This window comes from Agelaius tricolor, unplaced genomic scaffold, assembly GCF_023055355.1.
Source record: "Agelaius tricolor isolate 1412-34295 unplaced genomic scaffold, bAgeTri1.0.p SCAF_35, whole genome shotgun sequence".
Taxonomy (NCBI): domain Eukaryota; kingdom Metazoa; phylum Chordata; class Aves; order Passeriformes; family Icteridae; genus Agelaius; species Agelaius tricolor.
The window spans coordinates 1298837-1314665 of record NW_027269295.1 but is presented as its reverse complement, the minus strand read 5'-3'; the positions used below and the strand labels follow the sequence as shown (position 1 = coordinate 1314665).

Sequence of the window (15829 nt, the reverse complement as noted above, 5' to 3'; positions counted from 1 at the left end):
GTGGATCTGCCTTCAGTTGTTTTGGTCTCTTAAGAACATAAAAAAGCAAAGCATCTGTTGGGAGCAGAGGGAAATGGGATTGTTTTGTCACATTCCCTGGAGTGCTCGGGTGCAGCGGGACCCTGATGCTGGAGCTGCATTAAAGCTCCTGGGCAGGTCAAGGGCAGCTCAGAACCCAGCAGGGGCTGGATTTTGAGAATGAGTACCAAGACCAAAGAGAAGACAGCACAATTTCAATCCTATTTCTCCATTTTCTTCCTTTTTTTTTTCTTTTTTTCCCTCAGGAAAGTAAAAAAGTAAACAGAATAAGTAGTCAGGAACATTGGAGGCTGTCAGTTCAGGCTCAATAAATACTGCTGTGGCACTGATGAGTTTAAAGCTGACACTATTCCTCCTGGAGTGTTTGCAAGACAGAAAATGAAGTCCTAATAGCACAGGCTTACCATGGAAGCAATGTTTGGGCTGAAGAGATGCCTGCCTCCCCTGGGAAGGAGAAACCCCCAAGGTTTCAGGGGATCTTTCCAAGGGCAATTGTTCTCCCACCCTCCTTAGCAGCAGGGAGGTTTCTGTATGTGAGCACAACTTGCAATAAATCAGCTCCAGAACAGTCAGGACGAGGTTTCAGAATTCAAAACAAATGCCAGGACAAAAAAAAGAGTAACAAATACAGAGATTCAGAGCTGCCAGAAGTGACAGAGATGAGATGTACTGGGAGCTTAGAGCAGGAGGAATGGATCCCATTCCAAAGGCACAGGGGACAGGGAGGGACACGGACAGGACCAAGACAAGGAGCAGCAGAAGAGGGGGGAGAGCAGAGGGGACCTGAGGGATCAGTCAGAGCTTGGTCTGGTGGCACAGACACTGGGGAACAGGGTTTGGGTGCCAGGGACTGGGCTGGGGCTGGATGGACCTGAGGGATCAGTCAGAGCTTGGTCTGGTGGCACAGACACTGGGGAACGGGGTTTGGGTGCCAGGGACTGGATGGAGCCAGGGGATGCCAGGGTTGGGCTGGCTCCAAGGGAAGGGGACACAGCCCAGGCTCCTCTGCTGCTCAGGGAAACCCAAAGGAGGGGGCAGAAGGGCTGGGGGACAGGGCTGAGCAGAGAGAGGCCATGGGGGAAGCAAAGAAACATCTCCAGGCTGGGACAAGTGGGAAACAAAGGAGAATCTTGGAATTCGACACAAGGCTGATCAGCACAGTTAGAAAAGGCTGGGCCATATTTCCCTGTGCACACTACTGAAAATATGGTCCTGTGTTTAATGTCAATGGGAGCCACCAGGCATGCAGCACTGCCAGAGGAATATTTCCATTAACATTAAACACATTTGGCACCAGTAAATGTTACTGGCTGGCAGAGGAAAGTTACAACGTGTGTAATTTTGCTCTTTGCTTTCTCTTACCATGTGTAGGTGTCTGGTTGTCACTGTTTAGTATCAGGTGATTATAATTTTGTTCTTGGTCATCTGAAATTCACAGAAAAAAAAAATCCCTTTAAGAACCAGCTTAGCATTGCCACTGATCTGCAGATGATAATTACAGCTCACAGTATCACAGGAAATCTCAGCATGATTAAAGAAAGGAGAAGGAAATGCTTAAGAAAGCAGAAGATTCTGTTATGCAGTTCACTTAAAATTCCAGATGCAAAGAGAGCACGATAATGGGAATCTGCTCCCCTTCTGCTGAGCCTGCAAATGAGGGCTCTCTGCAAAGGTGAGAATCGTGTCCAGGCAGGAGCACACCCAGCTGTACCCCAGGCTGGGCTGCTCCTGGAGGCTGCTCCGGCTCCATCAGGGCTTTGGAGCATTCAGGATGTGAGCCCCAAGCACCCAAGCCCAGCCTGTCCCACTGTGAGCACAGCCACCACCAGCACCAGGTGCTGTGTGGGCACAGAGAGGAGTCACAGGTGTGGCAGGGCAGGGGAGCCATCCATGGCAGAGCCACTGCTGGAAGTGGCCCGGGAGAACAGCTCCACCTCCTTCCCCTGCACTGAAATCACAGATGAGGGACTCCTGAGAGGCCTCCATGGCCCTCAGCCTTCAGCAAGGACTGAGCTCCTTGTCCAGAGCTGCCCAGCCTCGGTGCAGCTGCAGCAGGGCAGGAGGAGAGGAGATCTCTGGGACCCTCCATGTCCTGCCCTGCTGCTGCAGGGGGTCACTCCAGGGCTGCTCTGCTGTTCCCAAACCTTCCATGACATCTCCTTCCCCCAGAAGTTCTGGGTCGCTTCCTTTCTGCTTTTCAGACCAATTCCTTCCTGCTTTTCAGACCAATTCCTTCTTTCCTGTCTTCCAGGGACAGGAGAAGACATGAAGAGACCCCCCCTTATTCCTGCCCAGCCCTTTATGACCACAGCTGCTGCGTTCTCCTTTCCCCTTGGGGCTGACACCATCCCTTTGCTGTCTCCCTGTTTCCCTGCTTTGCCTTGGGTCCCTGCCACTGCAGCCCCCTGTGCTCCCACTGCTCCAGATCCCCCTCAGCCCTGGGATGTGTTTCTGAGAGAGCCCTGAGAGCCCAGGACAGGGTGGAATCTCTGGATTACCCCCAGTCAGCTCCCCTTGCTCACACAAACCTGTGATATTTTTATTTTCCTGATTCGTGTAAAGTCTGTGATCCTTTGTGGTTCCTTATTGCTTTTCCAAGGAACTCTCCAATTGTTCTCCAACACAGAGAAGGCTTTTTAGCATTCCTGCTTCAGCCCAAGGCATCTCATTTTTCTCCATTTAATCAATTTATTTGCAGGCTATTTATCCAATTTGTCAAGAACATTTTAAATTCTAATCCTGTTCTCTAATAGACTTACAGTCATCCAAGGTTCATATCACCTGCAAATTTAATAAGTGAATTCCTTTCCCACCAGGAACAAAGAGACCAAATCTCCAGAACCACACCAGGGCCACCCTTCCCCTGCTATTTGCTCCCTGCATGGTCACTCAGCCCTCATTAACAACCTGCTCCTCTAATTAATCTCACATTGCTTTGCTAGAAACTGCTGGAACCCTTGCTGAGGTCATGATCCTTGATAGGAGTTATTCCTCCCTGGCTATAAAACACAGGGGGAAAGCAAACAAACAACCAACCAAAAAAATCAGGTTAAGTTGCCATGGTTTGTTTCTGAGTGTTGGCTGCTTGTTGATCTCTCTCCCTCACTATGGGGAGTGTCTGGGTGCAATCAGGGTTAAAATCAGGGTTTATTTATTCAGGTGACAACAGTCTGGGTATCTTCACCTCCACCCAGAATTCAGGCACTTCTTCTATCCCAGACAGATGGGAAAATGGGAGGGTTTTAGCCTGGCAGCCAGCAGGAGATGAGCAAACCTTGAGAGGAGCTCAGGGACCCCCCAAGTGCCCTTCAATAAGTGCTCTACAGGTTGCCCTGGTTGGAATTTTTCTTCCTTTGGTGAAGGAATTTTTCCTTTTCAGCAAGGAAAAGGATTTTTCCTTTTCAGCAAGGAAAAATTCTGCAGGAAATAATTTTGTGACTTTGTCTCCGTTTCTGCCACTCCATGCGGTCAAATTTCACTTTAATGTGAAAACCTGACCAGAGGATGGGGGACAAGTAAGAAACTGGATATTTCTGGAACCGCTGTGACTGTCTGGAGGGATTTACAGAGCTGTGGGATCAGATGGGTTAATTTTCACCTGGTTCCCAGCAATCATGATGGAGATCCCTGCTCACCCCTGGAAGTGTTCAGAGCCACATGGATGTGGCACTTGGGGACCTGGTTCAGTGACCATGGAGGTGCTGCTGGCTTGGTGGCTGGACTGGATGTCCTTGAAGGTCTTTTCCAGCCTGAGCAATCCTGCCTGTGACCCCATGGGCTCTGAGGATGGACACTGTATCCTCTCTCCAAATGTTTCTGCAGTGTCCAGCCACCCCTGCAGTGAGGCTGCAGATTTTGCTGATGTTTGGGGGGAATTTTGTGTGTGAGGGTTGGTGCCCTTTGCCCTGGCACCACTGGGGTGGGACTGGCTCCACCTTCTCTGTTCATCACAGGCACTGAGCAGATCCCCTGAGCCTCCTCCTCCCCAGGCTGAGGAGCCCCAGCTCAGACCCTGCAGCATCCCCTGGCCCTGTGCTGGTCCTGCCCCAGTTCAGGAGCTCTGCTGTACTGGGAGCCTCTCACTGCTCCCAGCACTGCAAATGTTCCCCCCCAGGGCTGCTGATGCCTTCAGTTTTACCTTTCCTATTTCCCAGGCTCTGCAGTGCACTGGTCAATAACTCTGAACTGCACAGAAAGTGTCAGCAAGGTCTCCTCCCAGCTCAGGCACACAGAACAATCCTTTCCCAGCCCCAGAACCAAGGACACCGCTGCAGCCTCAGCCCCAAAAAGTGCAAACAGCAGGGAATGGAGGAGAGCAACCTGGGAGGGTGGGACTGCATCCCCTGGAGCTGGGATTGGGCACTGAACCCCAGCGTGGAAATGGAGCAGAACTCATCAAAGGGTGAAAACTCCTGACTCTGAGTCCATGCTGGGCCCACCTTGGGTGCAGCCCTGCCTGGGCTCTTGCACTGCCCAAGGTGCATCCTTTGAAGGTTTTTTTTTAATAAATCCTCACTTTATTCCTTTATATCTCTCCAGCCCCTTTTTCCTTTCCTTTCCTTTCCTTTCCTTTCCTTTCCTTTCCTTTCCTTTCCCTTTCCTTTCCCTTTCCTTTCCCCTTTTATTTCCTCACTAAAATCTCGGGTATTTTGAGGCCATTTCTTCACCACCGTCACCTGCCCCTGTCAGAACCTGAATTATTGGCATTTTGATGTGGCTGAGCAAATCTGAATGCAGCACTGGGCTTCATTTACCTCTTCTGTAGCCCTTTGTAAACACTTTCTAAGCAATCAAATACTTTAAAATGACGCCGGAGCCTTCCTACACCTCCTCAGGTTTAACAAGATAATGCTGTTAATTGTGAAGTGCCGCTTAGGCGGGAGCTTATCTATTGTCAGACAAGGATCTGAGTTCAAAGCTATTTACCAGGAAACTCCATTAGGGGAAGAAAGGAGCCACAGGGCTCTGAATTGCCGGGACACAAAAGGAAATTTCTGAGCGCAGCTGGAGGAGCCATCAGATAAAATAACCAGCAGAAAGAGTGAGATGTTGCACTGGGAAAAAGGAAAGCAGTGCTCCCCCTCCTTTGCAAACACGTGCACAGGAGGCACGTTCCTTTCTATTTGCGATTTATTATTTTATTTTTATTACTATTTATATTTCTTTTAATATATTTTTATATTTAAAAATATTTGGGTTTATATTTTAATTTTATATATTATATTATTATTTATATTTCCATTTATTATTTCTATTTCTTTTAATATATTTTTATATTTAAAAATATTTATTTTTCTATTTTATTCTTTATATATTTTATATACTGTTATTATTTATATTTCAAATTATTATTTCTATTTCTTTTTATATAGTCTATATTTTAAAATATTTATTTTTATATATTATATTATATTATTATTTATATTTCAAATTATTATTTCTATTTCTTTTTTTATATTTTATATTTAAAAATATTTATTTTTATACTTTATTCTTTATATATTTTATATACTGTTATTATTTATATTTCAAATTATTATTTCCATTTCTTTTATATATTTTATATTTTAAAATATTTATTTTTATATTTTATTCTTTATATATTTTAATATTATATTATTATTTATATTTCCATTTATTATTTCTATTTATTTTATTAGACAGCCTCCATCCACAAGTGTTCTCGCTTTTTGCCTTCCAATTCTCCCCTTCATCCCAGGACTGAGTTCCCAGCTGGGTTAAACCACAATCACCACCTGAATTATCAGCACCAAGGTGCAAAACTCTGGGTAGCTGTTAAAGAACACCCTAAACAGCCCCCAAAGAGTTCCCATGCACTTCCTACCTAGAAAAACTCCTTTTTTCACTGATTTAACCTTTCCTTTGCTACTTGGTTTTCGACTTCTCCAGAGACTATTTTTTTTTCTCAGTCTCAAGGATTTCATATGGGAATATTACTAATAAAAACTTGATTTATTGTGTTCTATAATAGAAAAAAAAAATCAAGTGTCAGAATATGAAAAGAAAATGCTGTATTTTCCAGCCTGTCTTTCCTAATAAGATTCCTTATGAAATCTGCAAAGCAGGGATATTTTTAATATATGCCAGCTGCATTACAGATACACCTGTAAGTGTGATACAGATATATGATCATTCTGACAGTCATGCTGTACTTTGCATTCGTTTTAGAGAATTTATTAAAGCACTTGGAGCTGCTCTGAAATCTGTAGTTAACAGGAGAAAAGAATGGCCTGAAAAGGAAAAAAAAAAGGGGGGGGGAAAGGGGGGAAAAAGAAACAAAAGGGGAAAAAAAGGAAGGAAAAGGGGGGGGAAGGAGAAAAAAAAGGGGGAAAAAAGGAAGGAAAAGGTGGGGGAAGGAGAATAAAGGAAAAAAGGGGGGGAAAAAAGGGGGAAAGGGGGAGGAAGGAGGAAAAAAGGAAGAAATGGGGAAAAAAGAATAAAAGGGGGGAAGGGGAAGAAGGAGAAAAAAGGGGGCAAAAAAGAAAAAAAAAGGGGAAAAAAAGTGGGCAAAAAAGGGGGAGAAAAAGGGGGAAAGAAGGAAAAAAAAAAAAGGCCTGAAGAGGAAGCATCAGCCTATGAAGGGAGCCAGGGCAGGGTGGAATCCTCGTTCCTGAAGGGATTTAAAGAGGGGTGGATGCAGCATTTGGGGCAGTGGGTTCGTGAGTGGACGCTTTGAAGCCTTTTCCCACCTCAATAATTCCATGCAAAACAATTCTTTGCCTCTTGCCCCTCCGCTCGTGTCACCAGAGCTGCTGAGACTGCAGGGCAGGATGGAACCTGCTGTGCTGGTGACAAGAAACCCGCGGGATGCCCTCACCAATGGAGAGAGAAAATCCCTAAATCCCCAAATTTCCAGGGCTGAACTCCCCCGTGGGAGCCAGGGGAGCGCAGAGCCCCAGGGCAGGGAGGAAAGGAGGCCAAAACTGGGAAAATGGAAATACTTGCAGCAGCAAGCTCCTCGTGCATCACCCTCCATCGCTTCCTGGCCGCTGTTTGTATTCCAGAGGGGAAGCCTGGAGCCATTGTCCTGCAGCTGCTCCGTGGTCACAGAGCTGGGAAGGGGAGCAGCTTCTCCCAGCCCTTTTCCAGGGATTCTGGGCAGTGAGAGTGGCCAAGATCAGCCCAGGGATGGGGGAACAGAGCCCCAAACCCCTCCTGAGCTGGGTCTGCCCAGGCAGGGCTCAGGGTGATGAGCACAGGAATATCCAGCCTAATAAATCATCAATCCCAGCTGCCGCTCCTGCGCAGGATCCAACAGCCCATTTTTACCCTCCTGTGCTGTGAATATCCTGCTTGCAGAGGGTTCTGCACCTGTCTGGCTCTGCCCCAGCACGCTGACCCCCAAAAATTGTTCTGAGCAAGGGGCAAAGGAGCCAAAGCCGGGAGCTGAGCGCTGGTGGAGCCGGCGGGGCAGGATCAGAGGGGCTGGAAATGCCACACGAAAGGTCGGCCCCAAAGCCTCCGTTTATTCTCATTATGTCAGGTTTTTGTTCTAGCATGCCAACCTATTTTCCAGCAGTAATCCTGTGATTCATTCATTGAACAGGATGCTCAGGGACTAAGGCAGCTATTCAGGAGTTATTTTAATCCTCATTAAGCGGTGAATGGCCCTGTTCTCCAGGATCCCACGCCATCCAAAGCCTGCGCTGATTACAGAGCTGTTATTTTCCATGTCGGCTTCTCCTCCCCACCATCGCAGCCTCCCGTGGGATCCTCAGGCTGTACCTGAGCCCAGGTGTGCCCACACCTGCCAGCCTTTATTCCTTTGGAGGAGCAGCCCTGGAAAACTCGGGGCAGATTCTATTTCCTATCACACGGGGGATCTTTTTAATGGGATTTTGCGAGCACAAATCAGCTGCTAATTAATCACGGGCCTTTTGTTGTACAGCCCCTGGTGTACCTGGGGGAGGATGATGAAGGCAGGTGGGATCACAATGCCAGGAGGGGACTGGAAATGCTCCCCCAGCCCTGCTCAGCCCCAGGTTTGTCTCTCACCATCCCAGCCAAGGTGGGCAGGGCACAACCTCGGCGTGAGGGGCACCTGAAGGAGCAGGGATTCCACCTGCAAAACATCCAGTGAGCACCTGCAGGCTGCTGGCACTGACATAATTTATGAAAACCCTTGCACCAGGATTTGTCCCCTGAGAAGCTGAGAATTCTCAGAAAAGAAATGTAAACAATGATTTTCTGATATGGCTGTGGGATGTGGTCTGGAGATGGTTCACCAGCAGGTGCATCTTTGATTGGTTTCAGGTGAATTGTTTTTAATTAATGGCCAATCCCAGCCAGGCTCTCTGAGTCTGTCACGAGATTTTATTATCATTCTTTTATAGCCTTCTGGTGTCTCCTTTCTCTTTCTTTAGTGTAATGAATAGAATATAATAGAATGTGATATAATATAATATAATATAATGTGATATGATATAATATAATATAATAGAATGTGATATAATATAATATAATATAATATAATATAATATAATATAATATAATATAATATAATATAATATAATATAATATAATATAATATCAGCCTTCTGAAACACGGAGTCAAGGTTCTCATCTCTTCCCTCGTCCTGGGGGCCCTCAAACACTACCACCATCTGTGTGAGTGAACATTGCACTGCACACTTCAGCTCAGTCCTCTGCTGCCTTTTCACCCCCTGTTTTCCCAGCTTGGGGTCTGTTTATTCTTTATTTTAAGGCTATGTGAGATGAAGGCTTAAATGAAATCTAATAAATCAAGCAGGAGGTGAATCACAGAATCACAGAGTGTCCTGAGCTGGGAGGGACCAACAGGAATCATCAAATCCAGTGCCTGGCCCTGCCCAGACCCCAAGAATCCCATCCTGGGCATCCCTGGCAGCACTGGAGCTGCCAGAGCACTCCTGGACTCTCAGGACCATGCCCAGCACCCTCAGGGGGAAGAACCTTTCCCAAAATCCACCCTAACCCTGCTCTGACACAGCTCCACAAGGTGTAGCTGCAGGTAGAAAAAGACCTGGCTGCAATGAGCGCTGAAGTTCTGGAGGTTACGGCTGAGAAAAATAAATTTAAAAAATTAAAAAATCATCAAGGCTCAGCGAGCTGTGATGTGGAAAAGAATCCTTCTCCCTGAAATATCTGAGTGAAAGAGGAGTGTGAGTGAGCAGGATGTTCTCATGCAACAGGGCCCGGGTTCACTCACCAAAATCTGTCTGCTGCGTTGGGAGGCTGCACAAATCACACACTCATTCACAGGATTCTCCTCCTCCCACACAGCCCCGGGATCCAGGCTGGAACATGGGAGCCAGGCCCACTCATCCTTACACACCAACACTGCCTCCCTCCCTGCAGCTCCTCCCGTGCCAAGGCCAACTGCAAGGAGAGCCTGGCACCAGGGCACGGCAGCTCCTGCTTCCAGGCAGCTACAGCCAAACAGGGCACTGCACAAAAACACAGGCACGAGAGAAACGTTTCCCCATCTTTGTGGGAGCCCAGCACATCCCTCTGGCTGTCCTGAGTGCCCAAACCCTGCCAGGGGGCTCAGAGACCCTGGCACAGAGCCCAGAACACCTCTGGGTTTGGTTATGACCCGTGCAGCAAATTACCAACTTTGGATGAAGATCTGCAAGCCATGACAAATTAAATAGAATGATAGTGAAGTTATCACAGGGTGGAAAAGTAGATTTTGGGGTTTTTAGAATGGGGATTCAGGGGGCAAGATGGAGGGATCTGGGCCTGTCCAGCTTTTCTCCTTCTTCTTCCTGGCCTCCATCTTCTGCTGTGATGTTGGCACTTTTGGATTGGTTTAGAGTAGAAGCTCAGTGTCTAACATAGGTGATAGCAATTGGAAAGTAATTGTAGACATTGTACAGGTAGTTTTTAGAATAAAGACATAACACTGCCCTGGGGCAGGCACAGTGCCTCTGTCCTGCTGGATGGACCTGGGCAGGGCAGGAGAAAGAATTTTATAGATAAGAAACAATAAACAACCTTGAGACCGAGAAATGAAGGGCCCTGACTCCTTCTTCAAGCACCAGGCTGGGAAAAGAGACTTTCCAGCTTTTCTTGGGGTCACTGTGACAAGTTAGAGATCCCAACACATCTTGGCTTGGAAATGATGTTTTTAAAAACAGCAGCACTGTGGGGAGATAAAGCTCATGGAGAGCTCCAAATCCTCCCTCTCTCTAAGGAAGCTGATGCCTTTGGAGCACCTTTGGACAGGCTATTGGCTTGAAAAATGAATGTTTTCCCTCCTCGTGGGCAGTGAGGGTGAGGTGTGTCCAAAGGCAGCTTTTCCTGCTGGCTGAGCAGCTGGAGGCTCTGGAAAAGGGACATTTCCTTCATGGGGATCCCCTCAGGAATGGCTCTGCCCCCCAGAGCAGCAGCCACGGTGCCCTCAGCCAGGTGGGAACCTCTGAACTCACCTGGAGCAGGAGTTCAGCATCTCTCTGTGGCATTCCCTGCTTTGTTTGCTCTGATTTTCATTGCTTTCACCCCTTGCTGCCCTTCCTCACACATTCCAGAATAAATCAGGAGAGAAAAACAAAACTGGTGAAATTACTAGAAGGAATCCAGATGAAGAGAAAGAAGCAGAACTTTCTGTCAGGGCGAGGAAGTTCTGCAGAGCCCAGGGCACAAACCTGGAGTGCCTGGGATCCCCCTCCGTGCCTGAGAACTTCCCACTGCCTTGGAAACACAAATTGGATAAATATGGCCTGGTTTCCTCAAAAACCCAGCAGCTGAGCAGAAAGCATGACTAACAGCAGCCAGCAGAGCACAACAGCAGCTGGGGGAGCAGCAACCTTTGGAAACACGTCCAGAATGGGAAAAAAACAGGGGAAACATATGGTCAGGAGAAAGCAGCCGTGTCCTTTAAAAAGGGCATTGCTGGAGATGGAGCTGATCTGAGAAGGTATAAATAGGCTGGGTGTCTAAAGCAGGATTAGTTCAGTGCAATCTTTGGTGGAACACAGCCAGCTCTTGCACATTCTGAGTGCTGAGATAATTATGCAAATACCTTTGGAAGTAACACACGGTCCCTTCTAACCCCATGGTGCTGGCAGACAGGAGAAGGGGAGGGAACACAAAGTCCTGCTCTGGCTTTCCCTCTCCCACCAAGTGTACGGAGAAAAAGTTGAGGATGAAATCCCTGTGAGAAGGATTTTTGCTCTGGTTTTCCCTCTCCCACCATGTGTAAAGAGAAAAAGCTGAGGATGAAATCCCTGTGAGAAGGATTTTTGCTCTGGTTTTTCCTCTCCCACCATGTGTAAAGAGTAAAAAGCTGAGGATGAAATCCCTGTGAGAAGGGCTCTCCAGGGAGTCCTGGGACCTCAAATCCAGGTGGAGAGCAGGAATCCAACCCTGGTCACTGCTTTTCCTCAGGAAACACCAGGGCCTGGCTGTCCCATCCTCCTCCACAGACTGAAAAGGAGCAGGAATCAGCAGAGAACCAAAGCCCTTTCCTGCTGCCCTCCAAGCATAATCACAGTCTATAATAATAATAATAAAAGATTGGTTCCATGTGAATTGTTTTTAATTAATGACCAATCCCAGTCCAGCTGTGTCAGACTCTGGTCAGTCAGAGGTGTTTTATTATTCATTCTTGTTTAGCCTTCTGATGTCTCCTTTCTCTTTCTTTAGTGTAGTTTTAGTATTTAATTTTAATATAATTATAATATATAATGTGATATAATATGATATAATGTAATATAATGTAATGTAATATATAATATAATGTAATATAATGTAATGTAATGTAATATAATATAATGTGATAATATAATATAATATAATGTGATAATATAATAATATAATATAATATAATATAATATAATATAATATAATATAATATAATATAATATAATATAATATCAGCCCTCTGAGGACTTGGAGTCAATTCTCATCTCTCGTCCTGGGGACCCTCACAGCCCCACCACACCCAGAGCCCAGGGGGGCTCTCCCAGCCCCAGCACTGATAACTCTGAGCTGTTATCAGCAGTTCCACGATGCAGATAAATAGACTGAGGTCCTTAACTGCTTTTAAATCACTCTAGAGCCATAGAAATTCACTTGCTCCTCATCTGTCACCAAGGCATGGCCAGCCTGGAGGTGTCTGGGCAGAGAAGCAAAGACTTTCTCTCGATGTGACACAGCAAGGAGCGCCTGTGAGGGGCCAGCAGGGAGGATGTGAGGGTTTGAAATGAATTCCACCCTTCTGCTGATTTGTTTTCCCTGGATGGAGGCTCCTTTGCATGCCTGTCAACTGCTAAACGTGGCTTTGGGCCAGTGCTTTCAGGACAATTAAGATGCAGATGCGATCTAACACCGATCAGAGCCTTATCTTCAGGCAGATAAAGAAGTCACCAGCACTAATCAAGCCCTTAAAATGAGCCATGGCTTTATTGAGGCACAAAGAAAGTGGCTCCGTGTTAGGGAAGAAGGGAGAGCTCTATTTAAACCCTAATCCTATCAGCAATTAAGCAGATGGTTAACTTTAAGCATCTGCTTAAGTCCAACTGCAGTCACGTTAAAGAGTGGCATTCAAAATAGCGATTCTATAAAAGATCTGTGTGTGGCAGTGTCAAAATCTTGAATTTAACAAGAATTCCCTGCTCTCTTCTGGCAGTGCTTCAATTCCAGCAAAGGGAGAAGGTGGCACAGACTCTCTGCAGGAGACATCACGGAATCCTGGGAGGGTTTGGGTTGGGAGGGACCCTAAACCCACCCAGTGCCACCCCTGCCATGGCAGGGACACCTTCCCTGTCCCAGGGACACCTCCCACTGTCCCAGGGACACCTTCCCCTGTCCCAGGTGCTCCCAGCCCTGTCCAGCCTGGCCTTGGGCACTGCCAGGGATCCAGGGATGGGCACCCTGTGCCAGGGCCTGCCCACCCTCACAGGAAACAATTCCTAATTCCCAATATCCCATCCAGCCCTGCCAGGGAACAATTCCTGATTCCCAATATCCCATCCAGCCCTGCCCTCTTTGAGTTTGAAGCCATTCTCTGGGTCCTGAGCCTCCATCCCTTGTCCAGAGCCTCTCCCCATCTTTTTTTTTGAGCCCTTTTCAGGCACTGGGAGGCCACAACAAAACCATCCCAGCGCCTTCTCCTCTCCAGGCTGCACAATTCCCCTTTTCTCAGCCTTCCCAAGATGTCCTAACTCTGAGCACCAGCACATTCCTGGTGTCAGGATGTCTGACAGCAACATGTATGAAGCACAGATTCTTGGAGGTTTTAAACATTCATACTATTTATAAATAAATATTTAATTTAAAAAAAACCCAAACAAAACAAAACGTTTTCCATACGTTGTGATTAGAATTTTTCTGTTTGGCCTACTGAAATTACAAACAACTCTTTTTAAAAAAAATAATTTTAGTTTTTTGTGTCTGTAGGCCTCAGAGCAACTTAGTTATTGGGGATGCTGGATTACTGCTAAAGGGAAAAAATACAGTTTAAAGTCCAGGTTTTCCAGGAAAGCTGCCTTGATTCCAGTGTCCCAAATCGCTTGGCACAGTCAACATCTCTGAATAATGAGTCTGTCCCAGGTGGCAATAAGTTACAGTATTCATCATTATTTAGGTCTGCTCTAACAGGTCTGATGTGGGGAAATTCTGTAAAATCCACTGCAGTAACGCCTTTAAAAACATCAGCAGTGGTTGTGGGACCCTGGTGTCCCTTTGCATGGAAGATGAGCATCCCCTGGATGCCCAGTTGTCCCAGTTTCAGAGACGAAAATACAAATCACACCTAAAAGATGTGAGAGATGCTGTGTGCCACGGATCCTGTGAGTGCCAGGGACTGCCAGCAGTGGGGCTGGGTGGGCTCTCCCTGGGCTGGGTGCTGGGAGGCCCTGCTGGCTCCTTCCCTCCCTCCAGCCCTGTCACTGTGGGACATGAAACAACACGAGCACACACCGCTGTTCTCAAGGTGAAAAAAGGGAATTTCATTTTCTGACTCCGACATTTATAGTTTTCCAAAAGTGACAGTGGATTGGAGGGTGGCAGTGCCACCTCTCCAATGGCACTGGACAAACCAACAGCCCATCAAATTTCTCTTCTTCCATAAAAGAATGCAAAACAAGGCGTTATTTACAGGAAGTGTGTGAGAAAGTTCGTTACAAGAATGTCGACATCAGAAGGCTTAGAAAATCTCAATAAATCAGAGCGACACAGACCCATCTCCTGCTCCTCCACAACTGAATGAACTGGGGCACTGAGCAGCCAAAGCTCCCCCACATTCTGGCTGCTCCAAAGTGGTGCCAAGGGGCAGGAAGGCACTGCTGAGTCTGCACGTGCTGCTGCAGCTCTGAAACCCCCAGGCTTAGGAAAATGAGGCTGCACAGATGGCTGGGAGCTGAATCAGCTCAGCAAGAGCTCAACAGATACACCTGGTGTCATTTGCTGTCATAAAAACCACATTTCAGCTGGGCTGGGCTCTGCACACAGCAGGTGGTTGGTTTGTGGTGCCAAACATCCCGGTCCAGCTGCAGAGCACTGACCCTGCCAGGCTCCACAGCTCCAGGGGTGCCATGGACAGAAAAACCCTTGGAAGGAGAGCACAGCAGTGAGCACTGGGATGGAAGTGGAAAATCAGCAGAAAATCAGCAGAAAATCAGGGGCTGCCCCAGATCTGGGGCAGGGAGAGGATCAGGGCTCCAAGTGGAGGTGGAGGAATCTGAGGAAGAAGTGAGGAGAAATGACCCCAAGGAAGAGCACTGGGTATGGATGACTTGGCACAAGGAGCCACCAAAGGCAGCTTGGGGTGTGTTCAACATTTCCCCACGTCCACCCAGAGCCGCAGAATTCACCTGCAAACCTGCAGGGCTGGGGCAGCTCCTTGTGCTGCTCTCTCAGGTGATTCTGCCACTCTCAAATTTCTCACCTGGACAAACCCCAGCGGTGCTGGCCCTCTGGAGCCCACGCCCAGCTCGGCTCTGGTTTCTGCCACTCCTGCCTGCTCTCCTCACTGTTTTTCCCTCTCCTGTCAGCCAGCAGGAGTGAGTGCCTATCACAGGAGCTGTGGCTCTGGTTTGGCAAGGCCCCAGGGATCTGTGATTCCAGAGGCTCTCTCTGCTTCCAGCAGGAGCTCGGCGCTTTCCCCAGTGGATGTGTTAGATGCTTGCCATGGTAAATTTAAATTTCCTTTTGCTGGGAATTCAGCTCCAAGGAAAACAGGGTTAAAGAATGCTTTTAACCAGCTTAGTGCACATCCAAAGCACGGGGACTGGAATGAAACACCTGCTCCAGGTGTGGGGAGCAGGAGCTGCTGATCTTCCCTCCTCTCTCAGCACAGCTAAACCCAGCTGCTGCTAGACAACAATTAAAAAAAAAAAAAACAGCCTACATCGTATTTATGTGTTTCCAGCTCAGTCACCATGGCTTTATTTAGGATATTTAAGGCTGAAATTCAAGTTTTTCACCCTCTCTGTTGATTAACCTGGAGGACTGGCCAGAAGTCCGAGCTGGAGATGTGACACTGAGCTGCCAGCTCCTGATCAGAGGGCAACCCATGCTGCAAAGGGAATGCAGCCAGGGAAAAGGTCAGGAGCAGGCTCTGCCAGGACCCCACAGCCCAAAACCAGCTGTGGGATGGTCTCTGACCCCACTCAGCTCTGGGGTTCCAGCCATTGGTTTCTCTGCTCTGGATTGAGGGCACTTGAGACAGGATTTCACGTTGGGACTCAGGTGTTTATTATTTCTTATCATGAAACAGCCTCCCTGGATCCTGGGAGCCCAGTGAACACCATCACATTTCCTGCCCTCCCAGGCCTGCCCACCCAGC

General features: G+C 47.4%; 1 protein-coding gene across 50 annotated transcripts in view; it reads right to left on the bottom strand.

Annotated features, from left to right (window-relative positions):
* The window catches only part of SHISA6 (shisa family member 6), a 167257-nt gene that overhangs the window by 25438 nt on the left and 125990 nt on the right, over positions 1–15829 (bottom strand). For 49 of the 50 annotated variants that reach the window (XR_011683350.1, XR_011683352.1, XR_011683349.1 and 46 more), the window contains exon 5: positions 1402–1464. The exons of the other annotated variant lie outside the window; for it this stretch is intronic. Coding sequence is in view for 1 of the 49 variants with exons in the window: in XM_071452709.1 (XP_071308810.1) it covers positions 1402–1464 (63 nt within the window). In the remaining 48 variants the exon portion in view is untranslated. The remainder of the gene's footprint in view (positions 1–1401; positions 1465–15829) is intronic. 50 annotated transcript variants of the gene reach the window in all.